Source organism: Coturnix japonica, chromosome Z, assembly GCF_001577835.2.
Source record: "Coturnix japonica isolate 7356 chromosome Z, Coturnix japonica 2.1, whole genome shotgun sequence".
Classification (NCBI taxonomy): Eukaryota; Metazoa; Chordata; class Aves; order Galliformes; family Phasianidae; genus Coturnix; species Coturnix japonica.
The window spans coordinates 51,516,253-51,542,529 of NC_029547.1; the positions used below are offsets into that span (position 1 = coordinate 51,516,253).

The following is a 26,277-nucleotide window of genomic DNA, read 5'->3' on the forward strand; positions in this document are numbered from 1 at the left end:
TTCATAGAACATCCAATGTACCCCTATGAAAAAGAAAGATTGGTTTTCTGTTCATGTATGCACCTTTGATGATATCTGGCTTTTTCCTAAGCTCCTTTCAAGACAGTGTTTTTTTCAAAACCTCAAGGCTTTTTGTCTGTACTTAAGATATACTGGAACATCTATCTATTGTTCAAGTTCCAAACTAGCACATGAGCCTACTATTTTATGCCTGAGACATTGAACAGCTGAATACAACTCAGAGAAAATATATTCCCATGGCATAATTTTCAGTTGACTTAAGAATTTCCTGGTTTTTAAAAATTAAAAACTGTTGATTTGTCCAAACTGAAATGCGCCAAAGAGTAGATATTCATACTAGAAATCTAATACCCAAAATAGGTAAGGATTTCATCAAGCTGAACACTACAGCCATACTATTTATACAGTTAGTAGAATTGAGAGAGTTAAATCTCTTTATTTTACTCTTTCTATATGGGGAAAGGACACATGCTATACATAGCCACGGAAGCTAAAAAAGTTACTTTTTCATTTGGTGAATTTTAAACACCCTCTTTCACATCCACCTTCCAAACAGAACGAATCCATCAACTTCTGCCAGGACCGTGTTCAAAACCAGTAATTGAGTGGTTTCATTTCATTAATGCCAAGCAATGGCAAATTGATCCTTTGCAGTCAAGGTATCTTTAAATCTAAAATCTAGCCTTTCTGTAGCCATCATTAGACTTCTACACATTCATTATAAAGTTGCGCAATATTGGCACCACTCCTACTTTCATCAGTATCTGAATAGTGCATACTTCAGTTAAGGAATAAATCCTGGATTTAAGAAGGAAAAAAAAAAACAAAAAAAAACCCAGACCAGCAGTCCAGAACGGAAAGAAGAATGCTTACAGTAGAGAATGAGGATCAAGGTCATGTTTCAGCCCACACAGAATTTTGTTTAAAAACAGACTGTAGAATAGGGATAATACTGTTCACAGTAAACAAAGGACTATGAATCATGAGGTGCTTCTCTCACTTTCGAAGGGGGGAATAGGAAAGAAGAGTTTTACTGAGTACTGCGCATGTAAGAAAAATCACTGAGCAATGTCATTTCCTCTCAGTACAGAAGGAATGATGAAAGACAGAATCAGGTTGTTTTTCTTGTTTTACTTTCTCAGTACTGTAAATTTAAATTATTCCGGCTTCGTTAGAAGCTGAACGATGAACCTCACATTCTGAACAATCTTACATTTCACCTGGCTTTGTCATTTCAACAAAAAACTCTCCAGCAAGATGACTTTCAGTATGGCTTTTACCTTCAAATTAGGCTGTAATCTAGGCTTTAAGTTCTTGGCAAATCTGTTGATGGGACAGTAGTCCTACATTCTAGTACAATTTATAGTAACTGTCCTCAAACATGCAATGATCCTTCTGCATAAAGGGAAAATTAAAGGTAATAATAAGTAATAATAGCAGATCATATAACTATTTCAGGAATCATAATTCCTGTAGCAACACTTTCTGCCTTAAAAGAAAAGATAATGTAGGTGAGCAACTTCTGTAGGATTCCTAGTGCAGAAGAATTTTGTCTGTCCAACATACAGTTCCATTAGAGAGCTCATAAGCAAGCACCAATTCTTCCCAAGCCATGAAAGACTGTAAGCAAATTTCTTTTGACTTAAATGAATCTCACTATTTTGCCATAGACTGTAATGTTATAAATAGGAAGGTAGAATACCTGAGGTTAGTTTAGAAAATTATTGGTACTGCAGCATAAAGAAGCCATAAAAACCTTATTTAATGGCGTATGTCAAACCCAGAAAAAATACTTATACCTATACAGAAAAAAATCATGCAGATGTGGCACTTAGGGTTATAGTTTGGTGAGCATGGTAGTGATCAGCTTTTAGACAGAGCTGATCACCTTAAGAGGTCTTTCCTAACCTTAATCATCCTATGACACAGACTAACAGACATAAATACATGCCTATATGTTTTAAACAATTACCAAAATGAGGAGATACAAACAAAAAGTAGAATTTTTATTGGCATCTTATGGAAAACTTCTTGAACTGATTATCTGACAGTCAACTATATATAACTTCATCCTGAAATCCAATTCATTTTTCTAGTACTAATATCACCAAATAGAAGAGAAGAAGGAAAACAAAGAGGGAGCAAAAAGAGGGAAGCATGCTTCTTTGGTGTAATTTCTACTGGACTAAATCAAAACACTGCTTTGAAAAGGACAACTTTTGCATTACAGAATCACAGAATGATTCAAGCTTGAAGGTATCTCTGGATCCATCTAGTTCAAACCCTCCTGAAGCATGCTGCCAAGGACCATATAGTGGTAGCAAATGAGAATCTCCAGGGAGATCCATTCCACAACCTTTCCAGGCAGCCTGTGCCAATGCAGCACCACTTGCACAGTAGAAGTGCTGCCTGATGGTCAGAGGAAACCTCTACTGTGCCAGTTTATGCCCACTGTCTCCCATCCAACTCTGTTCTCCTTGTCCTTCTTCCCTCTGGTACCTATTCACACTGATGAGATCTCCCCTGAACTTTCTCTGCTCTAGGATGACTTTTCTTAGTACTTGAAAGTTGATTACAGTTTATCAAATCTCAACGCATATCACATCCCCCATTATTATTAATACTGCATCTTAGAGAGTCAGTAAACCAGACATAAGATGTAACAACACAAATGATTTTAGGTACGTTTTTCAATTGACTTACCTCCAAAAGGTAATCTCCTACATACTGTAAAGGGTAGTATTGAGCTTCATATAAGCATTTTTCTTTTTGCACAGGAAAAAATTTATTAAGGACAAATACATGAGTAACATCACTCTCGACATTCTGAGATGAGCACACAGTCGCCTTTCCAGCTTCTAGAACTCTAAACAAACAGATTTGGAGAGACATCATTTACTGCATTTTATTCATACTGCTTAAAGTTACGTTAATTTTTATAAACTACAAGAGAGCATATGTACGTTACATAACTTTCACCAGGAGGTTAAAAAACTGCTTAATAGCCACAAGAAACAGAAGGAACACACTTAACAAGACACCCCTCTCTTCACAATTTAATACTATTAATTAAAATCAGTGCAAGCATCATACTTATCTGACAGAAGGCTTAAAAAGTCAGATTTTTAGAGGACAGTATCTGTAAGTTATTGCATTCACTGTTTGGTCTCCTTAAACACTCAGCAAGCATCAGTGAATGTGAATTGGTACCATTTTTCAAACATGGAAGACTCCACCTTTGCTTCTTATGTACTTCTACATCAGATACCATTTGGTCAGACTGCTCCTCTGCTGCCATCTGTCACATGGCAACAACATGTAAGAGGATAGTGGTGGACAAGAACAACCTCTACTGCTATACCATCAATATCTGCCTGACGTAATGGGCCAATATAATAAAATAGGTTGCATTACTTTTGGAGAAGCTCTCCTATTACAGAAATACCAGTTTTTCCTCAAAGTTACGGTGGCAAGGTAATATGCACTAGAGGCAAAAAACATCTACCTTTTTGTGCATTCTAACAGAGTAAACGCATCCCCACACTGATGGTGTTTGGAAAGCAGCTAGAAAAACAACCAACCAACCCTTTTCAACCTGTCTTGCTGATGGGAAGAGAACATGGGGGGGAAAAAAAAAAAAAAAGTAGTTCCAAATTTCTCACACTGCTATTTATTTTCTGTTTCCTTCATATTTTTATCCATTCCCTTCTGAACAATCTGCATTTACACTGTATCAGAAATGTTTCAGTAAAAGTTAGGTCTTCAGAACTACAAATGGCTTTTGCATACATGTAAAACACATAAAATAAGAGCAGTTTGGATCCTTAAGACATAGTTCAAGGCTAGCTCAGGTCTTCCAATCGAGATAGTGTTAAGTTGTTCTGACTACCATTTGAATGCAATGTGCAGACAGAATAAAGCAGTACTCTGATAAAGTGAAAACTTATTTACCCAGTCCCATGAGGAATGTCACTGTAAACAGTTTACTCAATGTGCTAAAAATACCATAATACCTATTACCACTATAGTAGAAGAAACCTAGAAAAGCAGTGATATCAAAGAATTAAAGAATTCCTTTTTTTTCTTCATAAGCATTACGGAAGTATGTTGCTGAAAATGACTTGAGAGTTTGAAGAGCCAGAGATTGTTATGGATCAAATTAACAGGAATGGAAGAAGAAAGACCTGCTCAACCATATGGTAAGTGTACTATCATTCATTTTAAACTTTTAAACAAATCTTCTTACCTTCTAATAGGTGCCACTCCTTCGTAACCTTCCTTAACATCGAGGATAACTTTCCATCTGTAGAATGCCCCTGGAGCACCAGAGTTTTTCAGCTCTTTGCGCCATCTTTTAGGTGCAGACTGCATTTGAGGTGAATAATGGGTGTCTTTTTCAATTTTATATCCCCATTCGTATGTTGTTTCATCAAGCCATCTGCCACTTTCGGCACTATTAATTATGTACTCCTTAGTTAGTATCCACTTTCCTAAAAAGCAAATGAACTGTCAACCACAAAAGATTTTTTAGTGCAGACAAATAGCAATCAACTGAAGATCTACTATAAAATTAACTTAAACCTTTCTTGTGCAAATAAAAACTGGAATTATAAGTACCATTTAAAAAACTTCTTCCTATTACAAGAGTTCTCATCTTTACGCTCCAGATTCAGAAATCTTTCAATACCACTGAAAACGATCGTTTTGTTTTCTTTTAATGATCAAGTACCTTTTTACCCTTCCCAGATGAACTACTTGCCTATGTGCAAATGGAAAATTTCAGCCCAGATTTTGTTCTCATAAAGAACCCTTTGTTTTTAATAGAAGTTGACACTTACAGACTTACCTAAGCAGATCTGAAGTGCGTTTCATGCACTTTTTTGATATGTAACAATGCTGTCAAAGCGCATTCAGGGAGCCTTTTTTTTCTTGCTAAAGTATTAATTCAATACGCAGAAGAAATATTTCCCCTCAGACAATTAAAAATAAAGAAATAAAGACTGTTTTTAGCACACAAGCTGTTTCTTTTACATATTCTCAGTATTACTAACACCACAAGCATAGCAAATGCCAATACTAGGGGGATACTGTTTTACACATTTGTCTTTTTCTTTCAACCTCTTCCTCTCCTCCTTTGGCTCCACCTCCTCCACCTCTCTTCTTTTATCTTCTGCATGTATGTTTCTAATACTGCACATAATGATCTTCCCCCTTTACTCTGTGTCTCTCTATTCTTACAGTTTCAGGTCAAGAGCTGTGGTTAAGTAACCCGCTCCTGTTTTGAAATACTACCTACAGAAGGTACTGAAAGAGAAATTGACTTGAACTGAACCTAATTGGTTTCACAGAACAGCAGGGTTGACTGGCAAAACGTCTCAGGGCAGATGCACAGATGGTACTTCTATATAACCCAGCATAGGTACCCCAGCAAACTTCTGACTGCAACAGGTATGCTGTGCACAACCTGGATATTAAAAATCTTTTTCATTTTGAAAATCCAATCTCAAAAATTTGTTCTGCTAGGGATTTCATGAGGACTGGCATCCTTGTCAGTATTTACATTCACCAAGATGGGTTTAAATGTGATCATGGGAGAAAATTATGGTAGGAATGAACACACTGTTACCAAGCGCAAGAATAATGATTGTGCAGAACTAGTGCCTCTTCCAGATAGAGTACTAGAAGGTTCTTGAGAAGTTTGTAAAGACAGAAATACAAAGGTTTCGTATTAGCAAGTAGGTAGGTGTATCCAATTGTTTAAATCTCTAAAATTAAAAATAGACAGATTTGACATCTAAAACATGTAAAGTTTTCAAGAGTTAAAATGAAACACTATACCAGAAATTTATCTGTATTTTAACGTTCTTTCTCTCATGAAAATGTAGTTCTATCATCTACTCTATGATATCAGTTTGATCAGAATTCTGAATTGCTACAAGTAATCATCTATGTGTATTTCCAAATTTGAGGAGGAGCAGATGACTTAGAACGCTTGCTAATATAGTATCTAAGTGTAAACATAAAATCACTCATTTTTCAGGTATCCTTATACTCAAATCCACATTTAGATACTTGTCTATAATCTCCTCAATTCAAGTTAATCCTGACCAATAAGTGCCCTACCAATTTGTTATAATGCAGTATGGGAAAAGTAAAGATCACATTTAAACAGTCAATAAGTCCGGAGTGTGAAATATCTCAAGCTCAGAAGATTCTCTAAATTTATCATAAAATTCTTCCAGGGAACATATTTTATAACAAATCTTAAATAACTATCATTCTAAACGCACATGCAGTTGCTTAACCACAGCATTTTAAGCAAGAAGAATGAGAAGAGACTTGTGTCAGTAAAATGTCAGTAGCAAGAACCTGTAGTTCCCTGTCACTGTATAAGCAGAAACTTTGTAGCAGTGAACTTTAACAATGAATGTTGCATTGAGTGTGGTACAAAAAAACCTACTTATCAGTTACAATTTTTTCTCCATGCTCCTTTCAAGTGAGCTGTTGCAGGGAAAGTATTACGTGGTGGCTTAAACTGGTGACTAGGCACCGGGTGAAGGGTTGTGGCTGGTCCAGGGATACTGGAAGACTGTATTAGACCAGAAGGGAGGTGGGCCCAGGGTGCAGACACTCTGGGCTCAAATAAGGGCCAGCCTCTGAAGGCTGCTTTCTGAGGAGTACTGCATAATAAATGAGTTGGTTCAACTCTTCTTTCTGTATTTAACTATTGGCCTACATTATCACCATTATCACCTGATATCACCAAGAACCTCTCAGAAGCAATTTCACTTCTTCATGAACAGAGAAGCTTTTTTTAAGCACTTGTAATGTTTGGATAAGGCCTCATCATGTACCTGATATATAAGAAACCTTTTATTTAGGAACAAGTGCAGATGAATTAAAAATAAATAAATAAATAAGACTTTTTGATAAGGGATATCAATTTGGAATAAAATAAAAAGGTAAATCTAAGCTTAAACACAAGGGTAACAGAATGAGGAAAAGGTGTTTTCTGTAATTTGAAGAATCACAGAATTGTAGGGGCTGGAGAGGGACCTCTAAAGATTGATCCCAAACCCCTTGCTCAAGCAGCTTCCCTACAGCTGGTCACACAGGTAGGTGTACAGATGGGTTCTGAGTATCTCCAGAGAAGGGGATTCTACAACCACCCACCTCTCCAGACAGCTTGCTCCTGTGCTCCACTACTCTAACAGTTAAGAAGTTCTTCTCTATCTTAATGTGGAACGTGACTTATTTTGTGGCTGTACACTACTGCAACGAGTCTGTCCCCACTAACTTTACTCCCAACCCATGAAATGAAAACAGTTTAACTGTTCCTTTCTAGTTTTGAGCCCTTGAAATTTTACAGCAAACCTACTTACCCGCAGCACAGGCAGCTAGGAACTTTTCGCTCTTACAAAGCTTTTTCGCTATAAGATGTGTGCAGTTGCTGTATTTCTAATTAAAAAACAAAACAAAACAAAACAGAAAAGTTTTATCAATGAAAACATTTACTTTTTTTTTCTTTTGTTATTAATACATAACTCTACATTACTACACAGTGTCTTACTTTATAGTTTGCTTTCCCTTTCTGCTTTAACCATCACGCCCTTTGACAAACAATACCTTATTATCAACAAAAACACAGTCCAGCCTGAGTAACATCTCCCGCAGCGCTTTCTTCTCTTTTTCTCTAAAACCGGTGAACTGGATTCTCCGTTTCCATCCGCCACTCGCCACCTGTCAAGAGGCAAACAGACCGAGCAGCACACAGAGCACACGTTATCAGGATCGTATTCATGCCCCCCAAAGACACGGGCGGCACCGCGAGGAGCCGCGCTACCCACCGACACGCTGGGAGCTGCCGCGCTGTCGCAGGTCCCGCCAGCGATAGCCTCAGGCCGAGCGCTCAGGGCCGGGCGCCGAGGCCCCGCCGCAGCGCGATCCCGGAGGGCCTCTCTCCTCCTCGTTCTCACGGGGGAGGCCTTTCCCCGCCCGCCCCCACGAACACGGCCCGCGCGCCAGGATCGCACCATCCCGCCTCACGCAGGACACTCCGCTCCCCGCCGCCTTCCCGCCTTCCCCCGCCCCGCCCCCGGATGTGGCGGTGCGGTCGTTCCGGCCCGTTGTCACTGACGCTCCGCGGTCGCTGGGGTTGCCGCTGCGGAGCCGAGCGGGGGGTCCGGCCGGCGGGTAAGTAGCCCCGGCAGGGCTACCCTTCCCTTAGCCCGGTCAAGCCGCGGTGCAGAGCGCTCTCCTCACGGCGGTGCGGACGAGGCCCACAGCGTTGCGCACTTCCCCGCTCCTTGGGCGGCTGCGGCGGGGCCAGGGCGGGCAGGAGGGAGAGGAGGAGGAGGAGGAGGAAGAGAAGATGAAGGTGGCGGTGGTGGCGGTGTGGTGACAGGCATCCCATGCGCTGGGGTGAGGGACGGGGAGGGCGGGGCGGGAGGGCTGTGCTGGGAGCCACGCTGGCGCCGCCTCAGAGGCTCGGCCGTGCCTTCTGCCTCTGAAAATCACAGCTCTCGTTGCTCGGCAGGTTTGCAGGTGTAGGAACCGGTCTTGCCGGAGACTCTGATAGAAGCCGAGCAGACTTCGGTGTAGGAGCAGTGGAAATGCTGCCTCTAACCCAGGGGTGCTGGTGTTCTGTGCCCTGCTCTGCGCCTCAGGATCTGCCAAGGCTCGATTCCACTGGCACTGGGTGCTGCAGCACAAGTTGGGGCAAACTCTCACCCCTACTGAATTCATTTATTTATTTATTTATTTATTTATTAATTTTTGAGCTACGAAGCTTCCTAAAGTAGTTGAACATTCAGATTGTACATCAAGCACTCATTTGAACTTACAGGTACTAGGATGGCAGTTGTTTGTCAAACGTGTGATGCGTGATGCTTGGCTCCTTGTGTCGCTTCATGCACAGAGTGGGTTGTGCACAAGAAATAGTTCAGTGCTTTGTAATGAATAGAATAGGCTTTGTAGAGTTCTTGCTTTCTTACACTTGCAGTTGAGAAGCCAAAGGCACGTGTTCAAGAAGAAAAAAAGAACAATTTGAGTTATTTTCCTTAGAAAACTGAATGCTGCACTCTCCCCCTCCATAAAGTTCAGGGGTAGTAATGGACAATTCACTGCACACTGAGACAGCTGCTCTTTTCTGAAGTTGTGTAAATTTAGATAGGGAAGGCAGAACTTTCTTAAGTAATGTGTACTTGTCACAGAAGCCTAGAAGAAGGAAGGCTTTGAACTTGCCATTGCCATATAGTATAAGTGTTCTAGGAGGATAGCAAAAAAACACCTCAGAAACAAAAAGCAAGCACTGGGCTTAGGCATCTAAAATTTGTCTGCATATTGGACACCTGGTTCTAAACCTGACTGAGGCTCCAAATGATCAAAATGGAAAATTAAATTTATGTGGCTTCATGAATCTTGTGCTGCTGTTTATAAAATATTCTGGTACCCCACTGACTTAGTAAAAATGATGGTGGTAAATCCTAGTTCCAAGCAGTGTTTTGACTTCATGCTACACATAAGACATGCAGCCATTTATTGAATAATTGTGTGAGGGAAAAACATTCATCTTGTCTGTATACTCATTACTATTATAACAGCAGGGTAAAGTTATGCAAAAGCTGTGACCACTTGTGAAGACCCAGTGAAAACAGATTTAGGTTGCTGTGCTTACCGTCTAGTTTCTGTGACATTGGAGCTATATTTTTGTACTCCGCAATGAAGAAGTAATCATCATTTACTTCTATCATTGGTGTTTATTAGTTGGCACTGAAAAATCTTTTAACATCTGCTTTGAATATACAGAATCAAATAGCTTTTTTTATTGTTTGCATTAGTTGATTGACAGTGAAAATTAGTTGTGTTCTCTATTATGTACCTGTTTCACCTTTACACCTTCTCCAGTAAGTTGTCAGCACTCTACAGGAACTTGCATTGATTCTCATAATTGAAATTATGCTCTTCCGCTATTTTATGTAACGAGCCTGAAGTATATTCTTTTGTATTCTTGCTATGATCTGATCATAGTAGTTTAATATTTATGTGTGTGCGTTCTTTTCTTTTTTTTCTTTGTTTGTTTTTATTTGCAAGAGTTAAGATTAGTTCTCATAAATCTAAGAGGCAGACTGTTTAGTGGGAGCATTCTTCGGTACCCCTCAGTTTCTTTGTTCTTTCGAGGTATTGGTCAAATATATTGTTTAGTTGCTCAGTATTATAAACTAAATCTCTTGGCCGGTGGGTTTTAGATATAATTTTTAAGCTTTTAAATTATTTTTAGGGCTACACAAATGACATTTCACTTTAAAAAAAAAAAATAAAATAAAAAATTCCTTATATATATTCATTCACTCTTTCACAAAAAGAAGTCACTTTCATTGTTTCCATTGCCTATCTCTACCAGACTTCATTCTGTCTATGTCTTTCTTAGTTTTGTTTCCTACAGAGACATGGTTCCTCTCAGGTCCATCCAAGTTATCTCAGAAGGGTCAGAGAGAAAATACAGTGAAAACTAGTGCTTGTGGATTGATATAAGTATGGGGAGATCCTTCACCAATTACTGCCACAGGCGAAACTAACTCAGTGTAGAGAAAATAATGCAAATTATTACCAATAGGCTACAACAGTGAGAATGAAAAGCAACCACCCCCTCATCTTTCCTCTGCTATCTTCTGCTGAGTGGTGCAGAGGAACAGGGAACGGGGACTGTGGTCAGTTCAAAATCCTTTGTCTCTGCCACTTGCTTATGGTCATTCTCTGCCCCTGCCCCTTCAGGAGCTTACTGCCCCAGCATGGCTCTGTATCACAGGGCCTACCATTCAGTCACTGATGCACATGGGTCCCCACGGGCAGCAGCTCCCCCAGTCCTTCAACCCCATCGTGATCTCTTCCCTCGAGCTGCAGCTCCAGCCCAGGGCTGCTCTTTGGGGGTACCCACAGGCTATGCCTTCTCCAGGCCCCATGTGCTGCTGCACCGTGGGCTCTTCTGTGGCTGCACAATGAGATCTGCTCCGTACGGTGCCCATGTGTTGCAGGGACAGCCTGCTTCTCCATGGGCCTCCTCTGGGCTGCAGGGAGCTTCTGCTCCACGCCTGGAGCACCTCCTGCCATCCTCCTGCACTGACCCTGGTGCCTGCAGGGCTGCTTCTCTCCCATTTCTCAGCCGCCTCTCCCAGCTGTTGTAGTGCAGCACTGTTTCCCTCTCTTATATTTGCTCTCTCAGAGTGCATCCAGCTTCTCTCATGGCTTGACTGTCACAACAGTGGGTCGCTGTTGGAGCAAATGGAGTTGCTCTGCTGTCACTCACTGCTGAGCTCCCAAAGGCCACCCCTGCTGCCTTGTGTACCAGAACCTTGCCATGCAATATCTTCCATCATACAGAGAGGTTTAGTGTTTGGCTGATTAACTGCACAGTGTGGAAAAAAGATTTGTTAGAGCTGTCCTCTTTTTAATTTTTTTTTTCTACTAATTTCTGAACAGTTGTCACTCTCTGCTTGTGTACACACACCCATATATTAAAAGATAAATACAAAATCAAAATGGCAAATTTGGGTCAAACAGCAATCACAGCTTTGCGGAAACAACCGGAAGCTACGCTGAAAAGTCTGTCATAAAAACCAAATTAGTGTAAGGTTTTTCCATACTGCCTTCATGTGGAGGAAAATCTGACTTTGTGTCCTGTTCTAAACCCATTTTTAAAGACTGTCCTCAGTATTAAGCACTGAATCTGGCTTTGTCATAACAGTGACAGAAAAATTTAAAACTTGCTTCAATTGCGATAAAGCGTTACTAGAATTAGAAGTAATATGAAAGTAATATAAATCCACATAAGCTAGAATAGTATCTTAGTAGCTCTCTGTGAACGTACTTCTGGTTTCTTTCATGTGCTGATGAAGACAGGATTGGCAGAACATGCATTGTGAAAATGGTTGCTTTTTCTCAAGTGTCATGGTTTTGAAATTTTTGCTATTGGTATTCCATATAATGACTGTGACTATGCTGTGACTATACTATGTAAACTCTCATTATAACTTTGTCTTTCATTTTATCATTTTATCATTATTTTTATCATTTTATCATTAATCATTTTATACGGCCTTTTCAGGAGGAGTCACTTCTATTTCTCTTATCTAACCATTTTACTTACCTATATTTGTTTATTTTTGAGGGATTTTTTTTTTATTTTTTTTTTTTTTGGTTACTGTAATCTCAGCCTTATGTCCTACCACTTGTCTACTGTTCTGCCATTTATGTTAATGTGCACTACTGGGAGACAAATGTACGTAGTGCAGTTCCACAGCTGGTTCAATAACTATTCTGTAAGTGATGCCAAGCTATATATGCTAGTTACATGTATTAGTTCACTTACTAAGAAGTTATTAAAATGCACTTCATCACTGAACTTCAATCATTCATGACTTGTAGTAATGTTTTTGTTTCTTTTCAAAATAGAACAGGATGGGGTTTTTTTGTTGCTATTTTGTTGGTTTTCTTTTAATCTAATACTACTTTCCTACCACACAAAGTTCAAGTTTCTTGTCATTGCCTGACATGAGCTTGTCTGCAGTTGCTTCTTTCTTAATCATATTACTGATTTCGTGCCCTGACCTAAATCTGCCATGCCTTCTTGGAATACTTCGTCAACATATTTCGCCCACTGACCTCCCATGTGGGAGATCTATTCTGTTACTTATTCTGATATTCTTTTTAATCATTGAGGGTTTTTGTCAGAATGTTAAGTGTGCAATAGTAGTTGTGACTGTAAATTTTTCATAGTGATTGTATGTTTTTAAGTAGCAGTGTATATACTCAGATTTTTGAAGAAATTATTTCTTCTCTGTAATAAAAGCAGAACAAAATGGTTTTACTTCTTATCAAGTTGTTGCAAAGCATGCAACAGCACGATTGGTGCCTCACGGTGTAGATAATTATGATCTTTGGCTAAAATACACTACAAAAGCAACTCAGGCCTGAGAAAAAGGCTAGCATTAAAATACCCTACAGTATGTTACAGCTGTAGCTATACATTTTATCAGAGTGTAACTGGAAGATGGCATACAGTTGTAAAATGCAAATATCTGACGGCTTTGAGAGTTTGACAGTCGGTTTAGCAAAATGTGCTAAACATCAATCTTTTTTATTTTTTTCACTGAGTCTTGTGAAGAATTTATTTGGACGGATAAGAAATTTTGCTTAATGACTGTTTCCTATCACAGTTGTGGACTTGGAAGTGAATTGGCATGTTGTTAAAACAACTAAACCAACTTTCCAAACCACTTCAGAAAATTACTGTCTTATTCTTCTTGTCTTTGGTACACCCAAAACTGGGGCATGTAAGTCACTCTTCCATCACACTCTTTGCTGTGAGTAAAATATACCATCAGCTAAGGAGTCAACATCCTTTTGTGATCTGTAGTCACAAGAGCTTTTGAGAATTGGAGAGGTCCTCCAAATAAGTTCCTAAAAATAATCTAAGGATTGCAGAAAAGACAGCTAGACCTTTTGTAGAGGGAGTGCTTTGACAGTCTCTCATACACAGAATGAAAGATTTCCTTTGAAGCAATGGTATAGTTAAGGTCACTCCCTCTTTTCTGCCACTTACCCAGTGAAGCAGTATTTATTATTGCAGAGGTATTTGCTGTTAGTGGTTTTTCCCAGCTGCAGCACTGGTATTGACAGAAGAGCCCTGAGGTTAGCAGCATCTCTTGCAATATGATTGCTCATAAAGATCATCATTAAGGGCTGAAGAACCAGCAAAGCTGAAATCACTGTCTAGGGACAGAGTATCTTTTCAGGAAACTGTGGGGAGCATGAAAGATTCCTTGGGGAATGCATTATAAGCTGTTCTGTATAAGCATACTCTCTATAAGGCTGTTACCCCTGCTGCTGCTTGTTTTCCTTTCCTGCTGCCCCATTCCCAATAGTATCCTCAAAATTTTGTTAGGCAGTTGTACTGCTGAATCAAAATGGAGCTTAAATATGCAAAGACGTGCTTCCCTGATCTTTAGAGGTAAACAGAAGCCTTCTTCAACAGAAGCTAAAATATGACTTTACACTAAGACTTGTTGGTAGCAACAGTCAACAGAATGTTGATCTTTTCAATAATGAGAATGTTATAAGTAAAATTATTTTTATTTTGGTTCAATAATTCTGGGGATAGGTTGCCTTTGAGATGTGTCTTCTGGAGTGCAGATACCACTATACTTTAGTACAGCAAACACTTCCTGTGCTTTGATGAGGGACAACTTATGACGGTTCCACTCATGGGAGGGTAAAGTCAGTATGATAGAAGGGGAAATAAAAATCTTCAAAGGTAAATGGCAGATGCTGTTTAGAATGTTGTGAATTAATCCATTAATTTTTAGTTTGAATTTTTAGAGATCCTTGGAGAAACTGGTTTATTTCAATCTTCCGCAGAGGCATAAAATAGGCCTATGTAAACTGTATTTAGAGATTTGTGCACCACTTAAATTTCAGGACAAGACTTACTATGTGTTTGTCTTTGAAAGTGACAATATAGAATTAAAACCTCCAAATCATTAAAATGTTCAGTATTGACACACAGAAGTATGATTATATATTCTGTATGAAACTTTCTATAAATACTTTTGAGTGTATATCATTAGAGCACTTTAAAGAATTGAAAGAAAAGGTATTTACACAAAGAATCTTTGATTATTTTTTTTCTAGTTTTCCTGTCAGTAGTATAGTTTAGAATTTTGTTGACTGTGATTACTGAAATTTAACAAATAATATAGTCTTCAAAACTTTCTCTTCTTTTCTTTCTTTTTTTCTTTTTTTTTCTTTTGTTTTTCTTTTTCTTTTTTTTTTTTTTTTTTTTTTTTTTTTAATTTTAATCAAATAATTGAAGCTCCCACACTGTGATTTGGGTTCTAGAGACCACCAGTGATGGAAGAACTTCATTCCTTCTGGGTTGAAGAGAAAAATGGCCGTGTTTCACAGGCACTAATATTCTAAAATGAAGTTTAACCTGTTTTTGACTAATTAGCTACTGGAAATCTTGTCAAGGAGTTCACTGCTCTGATAGGCTGTTCTTCAATCTGAGATTAAGTTTATTTATAAACACTTCTATACCCTTTGGTTCTTATACCAGGATTGGTCTTTACCTAAACGTCTGGGTAATATGTTTATCAATTCTCCCCTTTAAAACTGTGTCAGCAAGCTAGCTGTCAGCTCAGTGATGTGCCTGATCTCCTTCTCTCTTGCAAGATTCAATTCAATATCAGATTTAAGTTATCTGAATGGCAATGCAAAAGACTGCCAGAATGTTACTCTGCTCTACTTTGTAATTTCCCCTTCTCTTCATTTTTAAATTTTATGTTTGATAACACTAAGCCTCTTCATACATTGTTGCTTAATTTTATTCCTCATTAGTTAATATAGGTGAAGTAATCAACTTGAGTGTCTCTGCTTACAATTTCAATTTTAGCAAACACGCTACTTATTTAACTTGTCCAAACATGCTGAAGGTATTGAATTTTAAGGTAAAAACATTCACAGTCTGAAAAAGCAACACTGACAAGTTCAGTCAAAAGGGAAAAGAAGAATAATTTATAAAAAGAACTGTAGATAATGATGCCATCCAGTTGTTTTAAAGTGCATCTACCTTACCTTTAATGAATTAGATTTGTCAACAGCATATGTTTTATGCACTACTTCTAATGAAGTGGCATACCAGCACTACAGTGTACTTTGAGGTTTATTCCTTCAAAGCTTTTTGCCGTCGTAAAGTAGACCTTTTTAAATAATAGATACTAAAAACTACATTTAAATAACATTAAGGTTGTGACACAAACACCAAATGACAAACTTCAGGCAATTCAAAGTTAGGGCTGACAACTTGTCATTAACTTGCATTGTTGCTTTTTAAAAAAGAAGCATGATTGCATGATTTAAGGATTGAATGTCAGACTAACATCATATTCCCTGGCTTTTGTGGGCTGGAGATACAACCTCACTGTCATTTTTAATACAGCTTTTTGCATAGCCTCTATTTTCTGAGAACTAATAAAAGCAATGCAAAAAGTACAGTCTTTGTTGGCTTTGTTCTTCATAAGCACAGTACTTATTGGCCAAAGAATAGGCTGACGGTCAGACTTATGTATGGTTCTTTTAAATTTCCACTTGTCTTTGTTGATTCTTCCTTAGAATTCCTGAGAAAACATTTATAGGAACTGTAATGCTGGGGTGCTGTGCTACAACTTTTCCATATAAAGAACAATTTTAAGGGAAAAAGGGGAAAAAAAGAAAGAAAGAAACACATGAAAAGCCACAGAGTAAGGAATAAAGCAGGGGTTTAATACAAGTAGGAAGCATTCAAAATACACTTTAAGATTACTTAAAATATTGTGAAACAGAAGATCTGAACAAAATATTTATATTATTTCTCATACATACTTTTGCATTTAGTCGCCATTAGGCATAATGGATCTTTATACTCAGGGGCATGCCTGTGTAAACATAGTCCTTTCAGTCCTTCTGTAGAGAAGGTCCACAAGTCTCCTTTGCACAGTCTGTCATTTTCATTGGTTGATTAAGACTAACATGAACTCATACTACTGCATGCGGGCAGGCCTGCGGCAGTTACTCACTGCCATTCACTACCCCATGCCACCGTTAGTGTTTATACAGCTACCTGGTAAACATCAGTAGGTAGGTTTGCAGAGTGTGGAGCTGATACAGGAGGAGTCAAGGGTAGTTTTTCTGAGGTAGCTTTTATCTACCTGACCTCCTTCTTTACGTTAGTATCTACAAATACTAGGAAGTGCTGTAGTCAGTCTTCTTAAAATATGTTCACCTCAAACTTCCTTTTTTTGTTGTTTTGTTATTTGATTTTTCTGCCAGTGGTGGGCCACAAAATAGATTAATCCCAGTGAAACTTTTCCATGAAGGTCAGAAACAGTAACTGAGTTTGTGATACCTACGGATTTCTTTCAGCTACCATGTGCTACTTGGTTTCATTCTGCAGCCTTCAACCTGCAAATATCTTCTCTTTGTTGCTTTTCTGTCTTTGGAACAACAAAGTGAAGTTCAATGCAGCTAATGTGATTCATGGAGCAGATAACAACAGAAATGAAGATTTATAAACTTAAAGCTTTTTAACATTTTGAATTTATTTTTTATCACTTGGAATTAAGAAACTTTCAGTGTTATAAATGAGAAATTACACATAATACTTATCCACTTAGGATTTTTATTTATGCAAGTATTAGCACCTCAAATATTACCTATTAATAGTTTTAGTAATTTCTTATTGCACAGAACCATTGAAAAAAGAGTTACTTGAACATTATGCATGGTCTCTTTGCAACAAATATAAGAAGAAAATATATTGACTGAACTTCTGTTAAGGTATTTGTGTAAACTGTACACAAATTTCTTCTGAAATTGACTTGCTATGTTGTACATGAGTTAAAAGTTCCAACCACATGGTGAAATGAGACCTGTTCAAAGAAAAGTGCTTCTGGCTTCTAATCAAGGATATGTATGATTTTTTATTGATTGAGAAAAAGTTATGCTACATTTAAAATCAAGAATTTTTATTTTTTTTTGGAAATTCCAGGCCCTTTGTTCAGATTTACCATCTTATAAATTCTTACCACTTTTTGCCAGATGGGAAAAAATGACTAGATGTTTTTAAATAAGAAATGTGTAGGTATTAATCTCAGATTACACTAGCATCACTTTTTCAAGAAATGTGAACAATGCATCTCTTTCTTGTGTGTAATTCATGGCTGTTTTAGAAGATAATTGAAACCATTGTTTTCGAAATTGTGATTTTTATTGTTTCTGAAGGTGCTGTGGTACAGCAGTGCAGCATTCCTTTCTGTTTATTGTATTTGAAGCAGAATACTGTCTGTTCCATAATATACAGAAAACTCTAATCACCTCTCTCGACCCTGGGAGTAAAGGGTCAAGAAAGGTGCCCTGTCTCTCAGGTTATCTGAATCTCTTTTCTCTGTGCGATCAATCTACTTTTCCAGTCTTTTTATATGCATTGTCATTACTGCGTACCAGTACAAAAGTCTAACTTTAATAAAAACTGTAATCATTCAAAGAAGTGGGTTAGGGAGCTATATCATCTAGAAGTACAGATAGAGAGATGGATTATTTGAAATATGAATAGTATACTATACAGCGATTTCGATTCTTACCATACCATTTTACTGGGAGCTTGTGAGTTATGTCAGGTTATGTAGATACAGTGGGTGATGAGAAATACAGCCCACTTGATTCTCTTCATATTACCAACTGATCCCTGGAGTACCCAGTGATTAAGAAAGTACCAAAAATGATTCTAGTCTGCCTTGATATTAAAAATCAAATCATTCATTCAGTGCCATTCTGTGACATATACATTAAAAGCAATAGATTTTTGATTCTGTTATTTTGAACAAACTTAAAGTTTCTGAATAGTGTTCAGCTCCAAAGATTAGAATGAGTCAGGATGTTGACAAAGAGCTCATGAAGGAAAAAATACTGGCCCGGGAAATGATCCCTCCCTTTTCTGAAACTGAACTCATCCTTCATTACTCAGAATGCGTACCATTAACCACTTTTCTCATTGAATATTTTGTCCTCGTAGCATCCTCTAGGCTGTTTTTCAGTGTTGCAATAATGAAGGGAATCTTCAGTTGAGATCACCTGTTGTTAGCTAGCCCAGAAAAGTATGATTTTTCTTGCAGTTTATACTAGAGCTTTACTTAAGTTTCGTCATGAAACTATTGAATGTGAATAGATTCAGTTGCATCTCAGTTCCAAAGGGTGTTTTAGTAGCGTTATCACTATACTCAGTTCTAGGCCATCAAATGACAAATAATGTAGCTGAGCCTTAATAATTTGATAGAAATATACATTTCCAGCTTGAGTCTTGTAGTGAAGTGCTATAAAATAAGGTGTCATGGATAAGGAAAAGGAAATTTACTGTTATTGTAACTCTGGAAGAAAAAGAATATATATTTCTTTTGTCTTTATTTTGTAGATTCTCCCTCTTTTTCTGTCTAGAAACTTTAAACTTCCTTTAAGGAAAAAAAAATAAAACTTGATCCTTAATTTTCAGTTTGTTACTGTTCTGAAGCAAAAGATCTATTCATTTAGGAAAAATCTCAAGATTCAGGAACAAGCTGTAGACTCTTCTTTTCTGGAGATATTCAAGACCTGTCTAGATGCCTACCTGTGGAGCCTGCTGTAGGAAGCTTGCTTTGCATGGGGGTTGTACTTGACCTCTAGAAGTCTCTTCTAACCCCTACAATTCTGTGATTCTGTGATCTTTTATTTGTGGTAGGCAAGTAGTGTACAGTTCCATTTCTTGACTGGCTGTACAACTTACCTGTGTGATGTTATTACATAAGAAATAACATAGTGTGTGGCATTCCCTTGTAAGATATTTCTGAACACTTGTCCTCTTAATCATGAAATCAAAGGCTAAGTGCTCTCTAGGAGATTTCAAGTAATAAAAATTAGTTCTTTAAGGTGATAGGAGGAACCCCTTTCTGTGTCACAAAGGAGCTGTCTTTCCTTTGTGCCTAAATTATAACCTAGTCTACCTCCAAAGGGGAGTTGTTATTTTCCACTGTGTTAATGCATTTTACTGTGATTTCCCCTCCCAACTTCTGAAACTGTTGGCTCCATAATCTTTTTGAATACCGTTGTTGATCAGCATCTTCACAGAAGAGATATAGGAACATACTGGAGTTTTCTGTGAATAGTCTTGAATGATAGCCATATGGCATTGCTGTGGCATATACCACCTGTCCTCTATGGAACTGAATGAACTCCACCACAAACAACATGATGCACCACAAACTATCAAGGATGTTTCTTTCATGAGCGGCCAGCTCCAGGACTTTTAGCAGCTCTGTAATTTGGAACGTCAGACTGCAGTGTAAGAACATTGTTTAAGAGATCCTTGGGAAGAAGGAATTTCCTTTGATAATACTCATTTAATTTATTTTCTTCTCTGGTAGCAGTGCAAAAGTATTGTGGATACGTATTCTTTAAAAATGCCACTCAGTCATTAAATTTTGTTTCTCTTGTAGCATTATAGATTTGACTTGCACTTCCATTATAGAAATAAAGATGTAACAACTGAAAACTGTAAGTTAACAAGTTAGGATGGGACTAGTTACAAGCGATGATACAGTATTGCCTGGGAGGAGGAAGGCTTATTCTGATGAAGTAATTAAAAATAACTTTTACATATATCTTCTAATTTAATATGAATTGGCTTCCTTGATAGCAAAAAGAAAAGTTAGCTTCCTTTGTTGGAGCAGGTCCAGAGGAGGGCATAAAGATTATCAGAGAGCTGGAGCACCTCCCCTGCAAGCACAGGCTGAGCTGGGGTTTTTAAGTCTGGAGAAGAGAAGGTTCTGGCAGGACCTTATAGCAGCCTTCCAGTACCTGAAGGGAGCCTACAAAAAAGCTAGGGAGGAACTTTTTGTGAGGGATGAGGGGAAATAGTTTTAAACTTCAAGAGAGTAAATTTAGACTAGATATTAAGCAGAAATTCTTTACTGTGCGGGCAGTGAGACACTGAAGCAGGTTCCAAGTGGGATTGTGGATGCCCCCTCCATGGACGTATTCAAGACCAGCCTGGATGGGGCTTTGAGCAACCTGGTCTAGAGGGAGGAAACATCCCTTCCAATGCAAACCATTCTACAATTCTATGATTATGTAATAGTTGTAGAAATGTAAGTAAGTGTGGCACAAGATTTGTCAATGTATTTGTACTGCATTGTATTTTTCTTTTCTTTTTTTTTTTTTTTTTTTTAAAGTTAGCTGAAATGCAAGTGTAAGTTCTGGTCTGGAATCAAAGGGGTAGTTAACCAGAAGTTAAGATACAATCAAGACTAAACAATTCACTTAAACAGACTAATGTACATTTTTTCTTCAAAGTGCCTTGATGATGATCTTATGACCTTTTAGGGGAGTAAAAGATGGTGTAGTCCAGTGCAGTGAAGAGCTAATGTGGTAGAATCAGAATAATGCTGAGTAACAAAATTTTCCTTTTGCTAGCAATCCTAAAGGAAAAAAATACACAGTTAGCAGGTAAAACTTTTATTCTTTACTAGGAAGGAAAACAAAATAAGGCTAGGAGGAGAACATATTGCTGTGAAAAATAGTGATTATGGAGACCCAGATGTCTGTTCAAACTGCTAGTCCTGTAACTCTACCATATTAGTAGAAGGTTTAATTCCTTTGCAGTGTAATTGTAAACACTATCTAGGCATAAACCATTTCTTAAAGTGATTTTATGCATTCAAGGAAAATAGACTATTATTGTTTTGGTGTTTTCTGACTCATTACCAAATAATCTTTTAAAACACCTTTGATTAATCTTAAATTACACCTTTATATTAGACAATTTGAGGTATTAAAACAAATATTTTATGTGAGGCTTCTTATAGGAAGCATCTTGATCTGTTTTCTTTTTCTATAGCTAGTAACACTTCAAAACCTGATTGAAACTTTAAATAAGTCAGAATGCTAAGAAGCAGTAGACTTCCCCATGATTAGAGAGTCTAGTGTGTCTATGTGAAGAAAATATATTAAAATGTATTATGCTTTGATTAATCCACATAAACATCAAATAGAATGCTAATTATACAATACTGAGCTTCATCACAGAAATCAATTACTTTTAAACTGATGCATATGAAGCAGCGAGCTGTATTATCAAGTTCTACTTTGAAGACAAGCCAACAGAAAGGAAAATGATTACAGATCATGTCCTTTTGCATAAGGTTATTTGCCTTGAACATATTTCCTGTTGTCAAGTGCTAACCTTTCTTAGGCTGTCACTGATGTCATTGAATATAAAGTTGTCTTCCTTGAAAGTCTGATTTATATTACAGCAACCACTTGGTCAATTGTAGAAACATAAAATGGTCTTGAAACAGATCCAGTGAGATCTTCTGATTTTATATACATACATACATATCTGTATAAGCTTATTTTTAGTGCATTTTATTGTTAGCTTATGACATGAAATTGTCACTTTTTGTGTGCAGTTTTTTCTCTTTTTTTAAAAGTGCTGCCTTCTTTAAACACAATTACCGTTGTTGGTTTGCTAATCCTGTGAGTCAGTCTGCACTAAACAAGAAGCTTATATCAAACCCTTGGCAGCTTCAGTGAAAATTAAAAAGCATGCTTTACTGCGGAGATTGTCAAGAGTGGAAATAATATTTGTCCAGTCGGACAGCTTGCTTTTGTAGTTGCTAAATGAAAGTTGAGATTCTGTCTCTTCCTTGAAAGCTTCTGTGTCAAGAAGGTAATTTGGACTGTTTGTGGTTTGACAGGGATTATTAAAATCAGATGAAGTGAAGGGAAGGAAGTGTGAGAAAGCAAAATTGACAGTGACACTCTCCATTATTTGCTGCTTGGATCATGATGACTATGTTGATATGATAGATTCTAAATGTTAGGTTCACTGTTGGGATATGTTAAGCAGCAAATACAGTAAAATGCAGTTATAGATGATTTTTCTGACTTAAGACAAAGCCATCCAGCACTTATCTTCACTGGGAGGGAGCAGAGTAGAAAAAGAGAGACTAGAGGGGCAAACGGTGGGAAGAAGGAGGTGGTCCCAGGGATTTAATTTAATTTTCTCCTTTGTTATTTGGTTTAGATAAAACACTGTATTCTTTCTTTGAGTCCATATAGTTTGCCTTGTTTGCTTCAGAGGGAAAGAAGCTGAGGATTAAGGATTGATGGAACTGGTCAAAAGATTTCTTTTCCAGTCCCTGGAATTTTGGTAGAAATTTTCTTAGCAAGTATAATTTTACGTAAAGTAAGCTGAAGTCTTAAGGTTTGCTGTTTCACATCAATTTTTCATGACTTGCATCTTGCATGTTATTTTTAAATAGTGATCTTTTATGCCACTTTAAGATTAATAATTTAAAATCTTAAAATTATTGCAATATTCATATAGCTGAATTTTTAATTGCTGAAGATGCATTAGTTGCACACTGTATTCATCTTTTAGCATCTAGTGAATATACAATGTATTGTTTAATCTTAATCCTTTGTTTTATCTGTAGATTGTATAGGTAAACTTTCAATTTTTGAGCAGGGCAGATGTAACACATCTGATTAGTATAGTCTGAAGGTTGTTCTCATTTCTATGTGGTTTCCTTTTTTGTTTTCCAGAATGAGAACTTTGTGAAAAAAAATAAATCAGGTTTGGGCCAGTATTCAGTCTTGAGTCTTACTGATTTAATAGGAAATTAGAGAACTGAAAGGAAAACTGGTGACACATAAAAGCCTTTGCTGTTATTTAGCACAGCCAAAGCTTTGTATCTTTCAAACAACATCATGGCTAAAAATGCACTGTTTGAACAGTTGAACTATGCCAGTATAGCAAGGCCTGTCTCTCATCTTCACCTGTCTTCAGTCTACTGAAGCATATTAGCATCCAGAGTGATTCATCTCCCAGAACAAAAGGGGTGAGGGAGCAGAGTGACTGCAGGAAAAGAGGTTCCTTGGAATTGTTTGCAGATACGCAAAGTAGGGACTGCCTGAGAGATCAGAGGCTGCTGTTGAAAACAGAGCAGGGACGTTGGTAAAGGAGGTGCTCCAATAAAGGAGCAAGGAGAACTTGAATTGTGAGGGAAGGGTGCAAAGCCCCAATGTAAGCTGGAAGAGATAATTTAAGTAACATACAGCCACCCTGATGCAGACCCTGAAATAGAAGAGTGTTTAAAACATGTGCATAGGTGCATAGAACAGTCTTGGAGGGAGGTAACAGACACAGCAGTGAGTTATTTCTGTGCAAGAAATGAAATGTACAGCTCTGCTGAAGCCTGTACTTGAACTACCAAAAAGGTTAGCATTACAGTTTTCTGTTTTGTTTGAAGCACCCCTTAGAATCGTAGAATGGCTTAGGTTGGAAGAGACCCCAAGGATCTTCAAGTTCCAACTTCCCTGCCACAGACAGGGCTGCCAGCTGCTAGATCAAATACTAGATTATGTTGATGAGGCTCTGTGCGTCTAGCAGTGGTGGACATCCACCACCTCACTTGTCAGCCTGTGCCAGCACCTCACCACTCTCAGTAAAAAACTTCAACTGATATCTAATCTAAATCACCCCTCACTTGGTTTAAGACCATTCCTCCTTATCCTTTCACTATCTACCCTTGTTAAAAGTTGATTTCTCTCTTGTTTATAAACTCTTTAAATATGGAAAGCTGCAGTGAGGTCTCCCTGAAACCTTCTCTTTTCCAGGCTGAGCAAGCCCAGTTCCTTCAGCTTGTCTTCATAAGAGAGGTGCTCCCACCTTCTAATCATCTTCATTGGATCTTCTCCAAAAGCTGCACATCTTTCCCATTTTGGGGGTCCCAGACCTGGACACAGTACTCCAGGTACTCTCACGAGGGCAGAGCAGAGAGAGACAATCTCCACACTGTCCCTTCTGTCCACTCATCTTCTAATGCAGTTCTGGATACTATTGGCTTTTTGTGTTGCAAGCACACACTGCTGGCTCGTGCAGCTTCTTATGAATGAGGACCCATAAGTCCTTATCAGCAGGGCTACTCTCAAGGAGTTCTTCTTCCACTGTGTATACATATATCAGATTACCACGACCCAAGTGTGTAATAGGCTGAGATCCATCCTCATTTCTGCTTAATGATAGGTGTAGTGGAAGACAGTCCTTAAGCCAAATATCTCAAAACACAAATGGGGAAAAAGGAAAGGAGAGAACGAGTGCTCCTGTTTTGATCAAATTTAAAGAATAGGAATAGATGATTGTTTCAGGGAATGTTTGGATCTGAGAGACAGGATATCTCCAGAGTAGAAGCAAGCAATCTATCCACTGAGAACAGCTCAGAAGGTTATGAGTTTTAGTCAATATACACACACATGCACACATTGGCATCTATTTTTAGATAATCCCCATGAGCAGGAAACAGAAGCTCCCTAAGCAAGTGAACTGTTACTTACCCACCCTTGAGAGACAGCAAACCACCGAAAAGGAGAAAGAAGGAACCTGCTAGTGGTGTTTTCGATACGTAGTGCCAGCACGGTGTCCACTGCTTCAAGGTGCACTTCTTCTCTCTCTCCCACCACAGCCTCTCTACTGCCTTTCTTCTCACAGGATGTGTGAGGTTTTTTCCACTTGCATGCTGTATCCATGTGACCAGTGCATGATACAGAGCCCAAGTGGAACATCTGCTTGCAAAACAAGTCTTTGCAAAAACAAGATAAACTACCAAGGTCAGCTGCAGCCACAAGCATCAGTTCCCTTAAAACTGTCGGAATACTTTGAGCCATCCCAGGATCATTATTCAATCAGGACCCTTTAGGTCCCCAACACAGTGACTTGCCCAAAACATGTGCTATATATAATGTGTATAGCAGAACTAGGAGTTGAACTCTGCTCACAAGAGCATAGCACTCCTAACTAAATGTTTGGATTTGTATATTAATGACATAGGGAACTAGAGATAGCAGTGTTGGTAGTATATAGAATGATGAATCATTCCAATTTCACATTTCAATACAGTACTTTACTTGTTTTGACATTAATAAGCAACACATTGTTTTTAATTGTGATCAGGCATTATCACACAAGATTAAAACAGTCCTTTAGAAGTGGCTGTTGAAGAAGATTGAATTTACAGTACCACAGAGCTCATGTAGAATAGCTACTACTGATGGCTTAGGTCCTCAGTGATTTTAGTGGCAAACAGTGAATTCAAAAATGAGTGGAGGAACTAAACTGCCGATTACATGATGTTATGATGTGGAATACCAGTAACAAAAAATCATAAAATCATGACACTGACTACTTTTTTCCCCTTCTTCCTCTCTTACTTACTGTTCAATACTTCTTACCCACCTTCTCAAAGAGAAAGGGAAGATCTCATTTGCTCTCAACATAGTCATTCAGACTTTTACTGGTTTCACCAGGCCTCTTTTCTGTTTATTATACAGAATAGTTCTGTTTCCAACAGATATCCTTCTTGCTTTATCTGTATACATATCTCTTGTTTTGCACATTTTCCTGTTTGCATGTGTTTTCTGGAACCTCTCGTGTGTGTGTGTGTGTGTGCCCTGGTGGCGCAGTGGTAGGAATGCCGCATTGCAACACCAGAGGCCTTGGGTTCGAATCCCCCCTGTGGCACAAGTGGTAGAAGTGCCGCTCTGCTACACAGGAGGCTCGAATCCCAGGGGTTGGACTCGCTGATCTCTAAGGTCCCTTCCAACCCGCACCAGACTATGATACTATGATGATATGAT

At 38.2% G+C, this 26,277-nt stretch overlaps 2 protein-coding genes across 2 annotated transcripts in view; one reads left to right on the forward strand and one right to left on the reverse strand.

The window, feature by feature from the left end:
* The window catches only part of SLF1 (SMC5-SMC6 complex localization factor 1), a 38,505-nt gene extending 30,386 nt beyond the window's left edge, over positions 1-8,119 (reverse strand). Inside the window, 5 exon segments of the mRNA XM_032441225.1 lie at positions 2,725-2,887; positions 4,268-4,511; positions 7,404-7,479; positions 7,648-7,761; positions 7,869-8,119. Of these exon segments, the coding sequence (XP_032297116.1) occupies positions 2,725-2,887; positions 4,268-4,511; positions 7,404-7,479; positions 7,648-7,761; positions 7,869-8,057 (786 nt within the window). The 5' untranslated portion in view covers positions 8,058-8,119.
* Position 8,120: 1 nt separating this feature from the next.
* KIAA0825 (KIAA0825 ortholog) overlaps positions 8,121-26,277 on the forward strand; it is a 218,328-nt gene continuing 200,171 nt past the window's right edge. The window contains exon 1 of the mRNA XM_015849690.2: positions 8,121-8,214. The gene's annotated coding sequence lies outside the window, so the exon portion shown is untranslated. The remainder of the gene's footprint in view (positions 8,215-26,277) is intronic.